General features: G+C 45.9%; 2 protein-coding genes and 1 pseudogene across 2 annotated transcripts; 2 read left to right on the plus strand and 1 right to left on the minus strand.

Moving 5' to 3' along the window:
* The first annotated feature begins 1798 nt into the window (after window positions 1-1798).
* On the plus strand, window positions 1799-7147 carry LOC101767596 (annotated as a pseudogene).
* Window positions 7148-7644: 497 nt separating this feature from the next.
* On the plus strand, window positions 7645-11018 carry LOC101784709 (putative receptor protein kinase ZmPK1). The gene has a single exon (XM_004964699.3). It carries the CDS (start codon window positions 8515-8517, stop codon window positions 10885-10887), a length of 2373 nt encoding a protein of 790 aa, XP_004964756.1. The 5' UTR covers window positions 7645-8514; the 3' UTR covers window positions 10888-11018.
* Window positions 11019-11203: 185 nt separating this feature from the next.
* On the minus strand, window positions 11204-11959 carry LOC101767994 (protein ALP1-like; the record flags this gene model as incomplete). The annotated part of the gene is made up of 1 exon (XM_004966647.3): window positions 11204-11959. A coding segment is annotated over one exon (606 nt), but the record flags the coding sequence as incomplete, so codon positions are not given.

Genomic DNA, 11959 nt, shown 5'->3' on the forward strand with positions numbered 1-11959 from the left:
TCCTTCCAGCAGCGGAAGAATTATAGAATTGGTTAGCTACCAAAATTTGGGCATGCCAAAATATTAGCATACCAATTATTTGGCCACCATTCGGTTTGCTACCAAATGTTGCCAATGTCTCACATCTGACTTACCAAAATGTTGGCAAGTTTTTTGCCAGCTTTTGGCTTGCCAAAACCTTGGCATGCCAATTTTTTTTGGTAGATAACCAATCAGTCTCGAAGGGCGATTCATCACCTGACTGTTGAGCTGAGCTTCATCGATCAGTCCCCACGAAATGTGTGTACGGAACCCGTTGTTTCGCGGAGCTAAAACACGGCAGCAGTGCATTCAGCCAGCGCACCTTTTTTTTTTTGGTTTTTGTTTTATGTAGGGGATGGGCACGAGCAGCCCGGGGGGAGGAAACGGACAAACCAACCGGTGGCCGGTTGCGCATGATAAAGGCGCCGTGGCTTGTGTTGTTGTCGTGTCGGCCGCGGAAGACGTCAGGCGGCCACCGCGCGCGTGCCCGGGTACAGTTTTTTTTAAAAAAAGAATAATGCCCGGGTACAGTTTGCGAAACGGCCCACGAGCGGGAGCAGGCAACGGGCGGGGACAAATGCGGCGGGCAAGCTCTGAAGAAGAAGAGGGGTAGGCGTAGGCGGCCAGGGCGCCGAGGAGTATCGGGAGGCCCAGCCGCCACCCACCGTGGCCGGCTGACCGGGGCCCGAGGAGCAAGCAAGTCGGTTGCATTGGTTGGTGCACCGTACGTGCTGAGATCGGACAACAGATTGGCCACCGCCGATCAGAACATGGACCAAGCCCTCCCCACACACTCGGGTACCTGACGTCCTGACCCAACGGCCAACGCCATGCTGGGGACACGACACACGAGCAGCTGCAGCCTGGGGAGGAAACGGACAAACGAGCCGGTGGCCTGTTGCGTGCGGCGTAGGAGGCCCGTGTCCGCAACCGAAGCTGGCGTGCGTGCTGGAGGCCCTCCCCACGATAGATGACGGGTGCACGGTGGGTTCTGGCCATTTCGGCCGCGGGAGACGTCACAGGTGGCCGGCGCGAGCGGGGGCAGAGACAAGGGCTGCCGCCTGCGATCGAGCCACGCGCCGCGCGGGGCCAATGTGGAAGACGAGAGAGGAGTCGGGAAGTCCGGCCGGCACCGTGGCCACCTGACCGCGCGCGGAGAAACTGGGTGCCGTAGGCCACGCCTGCGAGAGCTGCAGCTCCACCGGCGCCGAGGCCCCAGGGGCGCACCGGTCGGTTGGTTTGGTTGCCGCCACCGTGCTGTGACTCGAATGTGAATTCGTGATTGGACAATAGCAGATTGGCCAGCGCCGATCAGAACATGCTCCTTCTGTTGTAAAAGAAGACGAGGCTGATGGATACAGGTGCTCCATCATTACCAGTACCCGGTGTCAGCACTGCCGTGATGGAGCGGCCGAAGCACTGGCCAGGCCAGTCAGTCATTGCATTGCATGGCGTCTTTAGCTCCACGCCTGCACCTTCTCCATCTGGTTCTCCCGGTCGGCCGACAAGACCGTCGCCTGGACGGCCAACCGCGACGCTCCGCAGAGGGCCATGTATTTCACAGATCCGAGCAAATAACAACGGCTTCCAGAAGTCCGGGAGCTTAGATCTCCTCGACTACGATGGCACGGCCGTATGGAGCACCAACACAGCCGCGATTCATGCTGACACCGCAGCGCTTCTCGACACCGCCAGCCTCGTCATCATGGATCAAGGTGGTAATCGTCTCTGGAGTAGCTTCAACTCGCCGACGGACACACTTCTGCCATCGCAGTCGATGGCCACGAATACTCGGCTGGTCTCTGCATCTGCCATGGGTTTGCTCTATTCCGGCTTCTACACCTTTTACTTTGACAGTAACTACACCTTGAGTCTTATCTACAATAGAAAAAAATGAGATTAGTACCAAATATTGGCCTACACACAACCAATCATGGGCTAATAATGGTAACAGGAACCAACACGGTGGTCTCGACAGCAAAGGTGCATTTGTCGCTGGTGACCAGCTTAAATTTGAAGCCTCTGATCTTGATTATGGCATCATGAGGAGGTTAGCTCTGGATTACGACGGTAACCTTAGGATGTACAGTCTAGACATGACGACGGGCAGTTGGTCCATCTCTGGGATGTTATTTGCTCGGCTCTGTGAAATATATGGCCTCTGCGGCGTAAGCAGTGTGCAGATACAGACCGGGGCCTGAGTGTTCTTGTCTCGAAGGCTTCGAAATGACCGAACCAAGTGACTGGAGCAAAGGGTGCATGAACAGGACAAGTAGCGTAGCCAGCACGGGATTCCCATTCACAAATCTTCCTGGAACAGATTTCTGGGGGTATCAATTAAACTACAACATGTCAGTGCCATTGCAGAAGTGCATAGGATGTGCTTACACCAGTGGAAAGTGAGCATTAGTCCTGGTTGGAGAGAATCATATCTCTTGAATATCCAATCGGGATTAATCTTGCAGGACCAAAGGCTCCCCTCTTTAATCCTGGGTCACTCACCCGGGACTAAAGACCCTCTATTTACCCTGACTAAAGATTTTTTTCTTTTTACCAACCGGGACTAAACAATTTTTTCCTTTTTACCCTGAATTATTTTCCATATTAATGCTAATTGTTGCTCAATTTTATATATACCCGTACGTATACATCCTTAGCATACACTTCTTACACGTATACGCTCGTATTGTATCCATATCGTATATATATTTCATAATACGTATACGTTTGTATTGTATGCATGTCGTATATATATTTCATGATAGTATATGCATAATATTAATTATAACTACTATATATATTCTTAGTATATTATATACATCAAACTAATATTAATACAAGTACTATGTATACAATAATTTATCCTCGTAATTTTTAGGATCCTCCCGTCGTGATGTTGCTCGGTTCAATTATTGAATGTCCATCATAATAAAATTCTCTTTTGGGATTTATCACCTCGTACACCAGAAATCCTATGAGTGCTTCTTGGATTGCCAAAAGGCTTTCCTTCTCCAAGAGTTCTTCGTGAATCCGCCACATCTGTAATTTGGAAATACATGAATGTTACACCAATAATTAAATAAAAGAATCTAGAAAATAATTAATAATTAATAGGTTTATTTTCTGATAGCACATTGTCCCTCGCGAAATGGTGTATGTGCTCACAAACATAGTATCCATGTAATATAGCACATTGTCCCTCGTGAAAGGGTGTATGTGCTCACAGACATAGTATCCACATAAATTATTCCTGTATTCATGTCCAAAGCACTTTAGTGGAAAAAAATAAGTTATGAAATATTCATGTTATAAAATATACAAAATATGCAAACTTCGTACATACCGAAAAAGTTATATCGAATGTAAGTTTTTCTTTGAAATCATCACGGTGATACTTACGAAATCATTTCCATGTGCTGCGAATTGAAATAATGAATATGATACATGTTAGCTGAAAATTTAGGAAATAAACTTTTGCACAGAGATAAAGGTCCATAATTATTACAAGTTAAGCATGTCTTGCATGTCTTGGTACTCGTCCTTTGGTTTTCTCAATGAATCAAACATAATAACATTGCTTTAATCAACTATAGTTATAAGAAGAATCCAGTGGTAACTGTGTACATAAATGTTCATATTAGAACTAACTAACATTAATTAATTAGGTAAGGAAAAGAAAATAAAAATAGATGGTACCCACACTTACTTAAAGTTGTAAGGCAGTAGTATGTATTGCTTTAATTCTGTTGCCCCAAGAATTTGTATATTGCGTCCAATGCAGACTTTGGTTGATCCCGTATCTGCTTTTGGTTAACAAACGTCGGGTCCATGAAGCTAACGTTGAAGTAGGATTCTTGGCAGCACCTCTAAATTTGCATCCTACATAAAATGGAAGATAAAATTAGTGGGACGACACACACACAATAATAAGCTGAGCCAAAATTAACATCTAATAAACACACTTACAGAACCCAGGTGCTGATAAGAGAGACATTAAGGGTATCTTGATGGTACACTTCATAAATATCCTTGAATTCCAACCACAGTATTTTCTCACCTTCACCGAAAAAATAAATCGGATTAACAAGAAGAGCGAACATGGTCCTGTCATTGGCCGACTGCTCCATGTACCACTAATGGAATTCATACAACTTAGCTGTGAGCTTTCGTACCAATTCAGACCTGACTAGAGGCTTGCCTAACTCAAAGGGCCATTTAGGTAAAGTCTTTTTTGTTGGTGGCGGTTTGTCTTGCCCTAGAACTTCAACAAGCGAGAGATCTGTGTCTGCCATAAACTTAACGACCTTGATTTGTTGTTCTAAAGGCAAAGCTGCTATTTTTTGAGCTTCTTGATCTGCTTGCTGATCCTATTACCCAAGCTGGGGATAGTACGACTGACGACGACTCTCCTTGTTTTTTCTTCTACCAAGACTTAACTAACGAACGATCATAGTTCGATAGTAACATCTTCTCGACTTCTTTTTTTCATGCTAATAAAAAATTTTAATTTATTTGGATCTACTGGCTTAGGCTCCACCTCCTTCGCTTTTCTTTCTGCAGCGATTTTTTTCAAACCACTCCCTGCTTGCGATGCCTCCTCCAGTTCCTCAGGAGTCATATCGCCTACTAGCTTCTTAACAGGTTCAGACTTCTTTGTTTTCTTCCTTAGTTCTTTCGCCTTTGGCTAGCTTAGCTTGGAAGGTGGTGGTCGTGACTTCTTGAGAGGTGCTGCACGTGGTTCCTTGCTCACACCAAACTTTATTCTCGGTGCTGCAGATGGTGATCAAGGAGGGGTGTTTCGGTCATCGTCGCTCCCGCTTGTAGGATTTGATGGTGCTGGAGATGGTGATCGAGCAGGATCAACGGTCCCGGTGGTGACGACGGTCCTGAAGGTGGATGTGCTGGAGATGACGGTCTTGAGTTCTAAGGAGATGGTGGCTGCGGGGGATCTATGGGAAGAAATGATGCCTCCTGACCGGGGATGATGATGTAACGTTTGCGCCATAGAATAATACCATGAAATGCATCTCCTAGTGTCCTTTCCCTCTCATCTCCCAGGAGGTCGAGCTCTAGGCCTTCATATTTACTATCACAAATCTGCTCCACCCCAACGGTGGAGTAGCCAGGTGGAATCGTCATGCCATGACTTGTCTGTCCCGGCAGGATTGATAAAGCACTTCTGTACACCACCTATACTGTCGGGGATAGATCCCTAGTACCCGTAAGGAAGGAAGAAGACGGAATCCTAGTAGGATCTGTCCCGGCAGGATTGATAAAGCACTTCTGTACACCACATATACTGTCGGGGATAGATCCCTAGTACCCGTAAGGAAGGAAGAAGACGGAATCCTAGTAGGATTCCCCTATAATCCTACTAGGACTCCTCCTTGTAACCGACTAGTAATCCCGCCCCTTGGAGTATATAAAGGAGGGCAGGGGTCCCTACCCCCTGGAGTATATAAAGGAGGGAAGGGGTCCCTAGATCGGTAGGGGAAGACCTCATAGAACCACAACAGAAAACCAAATCCTCAACACCAAACAACACCAAAGCTCAGGGCACAATACACAACACCCAAAACAGAATGTAGAGTATTGCGCTACTCTAGCAGTCCGAACCTGTACAAATACGTGTCTTGTGTCCTTGCTTTTACCTTCGAGTTCCAGGTTCGTCGATCCACCACCAACCAATCTACTACCTCGGGATACCCTCGGTAGGTTGCTGGGAATAAAATATTGACATCTAGCACGCTAGGTAGGGGTGATTGTCGAGATCATCGGGCGAGCTTGAAGGACCTCATCGTCAAGATCAAATCTACTCGATAAGAAGCAAGTCGCCATTTTCGACGTGCAGGAACATGTGCCTGGGCAATGAAAATTGCCGAGCTTTTGGTTACCGGATGGGGACGGGGCAATGTTATCCAAAGGTCTTGCTTCTCAATGGCAAGAACTTCACGAGACCGTATATTGATATCTATCTGAAAGTACCCAAGGCTGGTCTTCCTTCAAAAAAGTTGGTCCCTACAATAAACCATGCTTGCGAGGTTACTGAAAAAGAAGCTTATCCTGCATCACAAATGTACAAAGATGGCACTTCAAAGTTCAAGTTCGACTACTTCCTATCTTCTGCATTGACATTGTTTGTAATTGAAGTGACTTTAATCATATTTGGGTGTTGGATTGTCTACAAATGGGAGAGAAGACCAGAGATCACAGACGAAGGCTACATGATAATTTCTAGCCAGTTTCGAAGGTTTAGTTACAAGGAGTTACAGAAGGCGACCAAGTGTTTCCAGGAAGAGCTTGGAAGTGGAGGATCTGAGCAGGGAGTGCTTGATGATGAAAGGACCGTCGCAGTGAAGAAGCTAAATGATATAGTCCAAGGAGACCAAGAGTTCAGGTCCGAACTTAGTGTCATTGGGAGAATTTACCATATGAATCTGGTGAGAATTTGGGGGTTTTGTGCTGAGAAGACTAACCGGCTTTTGATTACTGAGTTCGTGAAGAATGGTTCTTTAGATAGAGTTCTGTTTGATAATCAGAACTCATCTCCTGTGCTAAAATGGACCCAAAGGTACAAAATTGCACTTGGGGTAGCAAAAGGATTGGCATATCTCCACCATGAATGCCTTGAGTGGATCATCCATTGCGATGTCAAACCAGAGAACATACTGTTAGATGAAGACTTTGAGCCCAAGATTGCGGATTTTGGCTTGGTAAAACTATTAGGTCGAGAGCACAAATGTTGTCAAGAGTGCATGGGACTAGAGGATACATTGCACCTGAATGGGCTCTAAACCTTCCAATCACCGGGAAGGCTGATGTTTACAGCTACGGAGTAGTGCTTCTTGAGTTAGTGAAGGGGATGCAGGTTTCAAGTCAGGCGATGGAGGGCGAGATGGAGGTGGAAATGGCTGTGAGATGCTCTTCTGAGGTTCTTAAAGAGAAATTGGCAAGCGAAGATCACTCGTGGCTCCTGGAGTTTGTGGATTGCAGATTGGGTGGAGAATTCGACTATTCACAAGCAGCCATGATGGTAAAGATAGCACTGTCGTGTGTGGAAGAGGAGAGGAGAAGACGACCAAACATGAGCCATGTCGTTGAAGCTCTGCTTTCACTGATGGAGTAATTTCGAGTACCAGTTGTTATTGCTCTAGCAAGCTCTTTGCTACTGTGTGAGAAAATAATGTGTGTGATGTTGCCCAGAAATGTTACTGGGAGTCTTGTGCCAATCTTATGTAAGATATATAGAGAAAATTATCTAGAGAACTATCTTAATTATTCCTATGTAATAGGTGTGGAGCAGCCTTTGAAGATCCAATGTTCTTAATATGGGGTTCAGAGGGTAGTAGTATGTCACTTGATTTAATTGTCTACAGATACCTTTTTTTTCCTACATACATTTTTACATTGTACCTTTGGAAATGCAGGAATTCTACCAACTACTACTTCCTCCGTTCCAAATTATAGGTCGTTTTGACTTTTCTAGATTCATAGATATTATTATGCACCTAAACATACACTGTATCTAGATGCATAATAATATCTATGAATTTAAAAAAAGCTAAAACGATCTATAATTTGGAACGGAGGGAGTACAAGATTGCATACAAGTATATACTGAAAAATACTGTAAAGCATCAATGATGCACACCAGTATCGTCTAGTTATAGTCTAGTTTCTTTCTGATGAACAAGCAACAAACTTACAAACCCAACACATCAAAAATATCCAGCACTATCCACATATGCACCATTCTTTACAGGCCGTTTGCTTAAAAAGAAAAACTTTACAGGCCACCCTGTGGCGTTGATCAAGTACCTGATCATTCTTTTGTACAACTCAACGTACATCGTTATACCTAGGCGGCCAGCATTGGAAACAAGAGTCCGGACTCTGTTGGCTACTTAATCGATGACGAGACGGTTATGCAAGAAAGTAATGGTCTATGCAGTGGCTTAGTTCAGTACACTGTAACTCTTATGTTATATGTACTACACAGCACCAGGAATTCTTTGTTAGAAAAGGGCGTAATAAGACAAGGTAGACTGAAGAACAAGATATGCCAGAACTTTTAGAAAAGAAGACAACTTGTACATACACTATGCCGATGGTCACTGTACCAGAAGATTTGCAAAAGCAAGCGTTATTACAAGTACTCTGTGGCGGCTACACAAGTATGGGGGGAACAGAAGAAATTAAAGTTGTATACGAAAACAAGTTTGAAAGGCAAGCCGATCCATCACCAATTCACCATCGAACGGAGTTCAGATCACAAAGTCAAATGTCTGCTACATCCCTACGTCTGCCTCGCCGTCCTCGGCAGCTTATTCACCAATCGGTCCCATTCCCTGCTAGCCGTACTCACGTACATGCTGCAGAAAGTCACAAATAGAGGCCATCTGAAGCCGCCAGGTTACTTATGGCTCTTGATCTACACATATGCTATAAAGTACTCCCATATTAGCTTCCTTTCTGCATCATTACGAAGTAGCCATGGCCATGAGATGCATTTTCACCATATTCATCTTGTTTCTTCTCATGTTGTCCTATGTTGCTCTAGCAAACAACCAGAGCTACCTTGCTAGAGGTTCCTCCGTCTCCACCGGGGATGACACCACCACCATCCTAGTGTCGCCCAATGGTGCCTTCACCTGTGGCTTCTACAAGGTGGCTACTAATGCATTCACCTTCTCCATCTGGTTCTCCTGGGCAACTGACAAGACTGTTGCCTGGACGGCTAACCGTGATGCTCCGGTTAATGGAAAAGGATCCAGGCTCATGTTCCGGAAGGATGGGACCTTGGCCCTTCTTGACTACAATGGCACGGTTGTATGGAGCACCAACACAACTGCATCTCATAGCAACCGTGCAATGCTTCTTAGCAGCGGCAACCTTGTCGTCATGGATACAGATGGGCATCACCTATGGAGGAGCTTCGACTCACCAACTGATACGCTTCTACCATGGCAACCAATGACTCGAAATACTAAGTTGGTATCTGCTTCTGCTAGGGGTTTGCTCTATTCAGGCTTATATGCCTTCTACTTCGCCAGTAACAATATTCTAACTCTTATTTACAATGGTCCTGAGACTAGTAGTATATATTGGCCAGATCCATTCCAACTGCCATGGGATATTGGTAGGAGTACTTATAACAGTACCCGATATGGGGTTCTTGACCAGACAGGCCAATTTGTGGCAAGTGACCAACTTGAATTTGAAGCTTCGGATCTTGGTGATGAGATCATGAGGAGATTGACTCTTGACTATGATGGTAACCTTAGGTTGTATAGCCTAGACACAACAAGTGGCAATTGGTCCGTCTCTTGGATGGCATTTCCTCGACTCTGCGACATACATGGATTGTGCGGAGCAAACAGCTTTTGCAGATACAGACCGGAGAAAGAGTCATGCTCTTGCCTTGAAGGTTTTGAGATGATTGAACCAAGTGACTGGAGCAAAGGGTGCAGGCGCAAAACTAATACCATGCCCAACCAGGACTTCTCATTTAGGAAGTTTCCTGGCATGGACTTCTGGGGCTATGACCTCAACTACTCAAAATTTGCACCATGGTGGATGTGCAGGGATATATGCTTGAATAGTACTGACTGCCAAGCTTTTGGTTACCGGAAGGGAACAGGTGAATGTTACCCAAAGGTATTGCTTTTCAATGGAAGGAACTTCCCAGATCCATACAACGACATTTATCTGAAAGTTCCAAAGGCAGCATTGTCTTCGCCAGAATTGGCTGCTGGACTAACTCATGCTTGCAAAATTACTGAAAAAGAAGCATACCCCTCATTGCAAATGTTTGTGGGTGGCGGTTCCAGGTTCAACTTTGGATACTTCCTATCTTCTGCATTGACACTGCTCGTCATTGAAGTGATTTTTATTATAGTCGAGTGTTGGATCTTTTACAAATGGGAGAGAAGGCGAGAGATTAGGGACGAAGGATACATGATAATTTCCAGCCAGTTCCGAAGGTTCAGCTACAATGAGTTACAAAAGGCGACGAAGTGTTTCCAGGAAGAGCTTGGAAGTGGTGCATCAGGAACAGTTTACAAGGGAGTCCTCGAGGATGAAAGGCAGGTTGCAGTGAAGAAGCTACGCGATGTGATGCAAGGAGAGCAAGAGTTCAGATCTGAGCTCAGCACAATCGGACGAATTTATCATATGAATCTGGTGAGAATTTGGGGGTTTTGTGCTGAGCAGACTCACAAGCTCTTGGTTTCCGAGTTTGTTGAGAATGGTTCATTAGACAGATTTCTGTTTGATTCTCAGAACTTAATTTCTGTGCTGCAGTGGAGTCAAAGGTACAACATTGCTCTTGGGGTAGCAAAAGGACTTGCCTACCTCCACCATGAATGGATTGTTCATTGTGATGTCGAACCAGAGAACATATTGTTAGATGAAGAATTCGAGCCAAAAATTGCAGATTTTGGATTGGTAAAACTACTAAATCGAGGAGTAGGAGCTCAGATGTTGTCAAGGGTGCATGGTACTAGAGGGTACATTGCTCCAGAGTGGGCTCTAAATCTTCCAATCACCGGAAAGGCCGATGTTTACAGCTATGGTGTAGTGCTCCTCGAGTTAGTGAAAGGGGTTCGGGTTTCCAGTTGGGCGGTTGAGAGCGAGGAACAGGTGGAAATATCTATTCGATGCTTTGCTGAGGTTCTTAGAGAGAAATTGACGAGAAAAGATCAATCGTGGCTCCTAGAGATTGTTGACTGCAGACTGGATGGAAAATTCAACTACTTACAAGCAGCCATGGTGTTAAAGATAGCGGTGTCATGTGTGGAAGAGGAGCGGAGCAAACGACCTAGCATGAGCCAGGTCCTTGAATCTCTACTTCCACTAGTGGAATAATGATGAACAAGTAGCAGTTTTTCTTTTAGTCTAGCTAGCTGATGTCCCATTGTGGGAGTGGATAAGTAAATAATATTGTGCTGTTGAACAGAATTGTTACTAGAAGCCATGTCTTGAGCAACTCTAAAGAACAAGGAGTAATAGTATTCCCTTCAGTGTATATATTTGGATAGTTTGTTCTACATAAAATGCACCCACTTGCACTGTTAAATGGTGAAGAAATGCTCGGAGTTGGATTCAACAACAAGATGAGTGCATACAGTCATAATGAAAAATGTTAAATCTAACACAAACATGCCAATGCTAGTAACATGTGTGAAGTGATAGTCTAATTTCTTTATTGATTTATTGAGCAAGCAACAAAATGAAGAGTGACGAACCAAATGGAATCGAAATATTCACCACTACACAAACTATACGATTAAAAAGAATCGACAATGACAGAAATTGTGAACAATCACCATTGCTAGTCAGGCGCACGCAGGTCCTTCATTGTTGCTGCCAATGCACTTCGCAACACCAATGCACGCCCGTCAACCTCGACTCCTTCTGATCCAGCACCAGTGCCAACTCCCTGGCTCTGCACTTCCCTTTCACTCTCTGCCTCCGCCTCATCAGGTGCCAATGCAGAGTAATCCTCCCTAGTCAGCAACACATTGTGAAGCATCGCGCACGTCCCAATGCACGCCACAGCGGCACGAGGGCTCTCCTCCTCGTGGAGCCGAGCAATGGCTCCCCACCCCATTAGGCTCCGGACGGCACGCCTCACCGGGCAGCACATTGCCCTGTGCGCAGCGTTGAACGCTGCTTCTGGGGAGCCAGGCACCACCGGCCCCGGGAACGGCACCATGAGCCAGGGCAGCAGCGGGTACCTGCCCCCATCTCCAACCAGATACTGCGCGGGCTCAAGCACCCTCCCCTGCTCGACCTCCTGATACAAAGACGACAGCCTGAGCACCTCGAGGTCCGTGCGGTCGCCGCGGAAGCCGGCGGCGAGGGAGAGGACACGGGAGGAGGCGCCCGCCACGAGCTGCGCTGCGAGCGGGCCCGTCGGGCCGGCGAAGCGCGCGCA

Source organism: Setaria italica, chromosome IV (assembly GCF_000263155.2).
Source record: "Setaria italica strain Yugu1 chromosome IV, Setaria_italica_v2.0, whole genome shotgun sequence".
Taxonomy (NCBI): Eukaryota; Viridiplantae; Streptophyta; class Magnoliopsida; order Poales; family Poaceae; genus Setaria; species Setaria italica.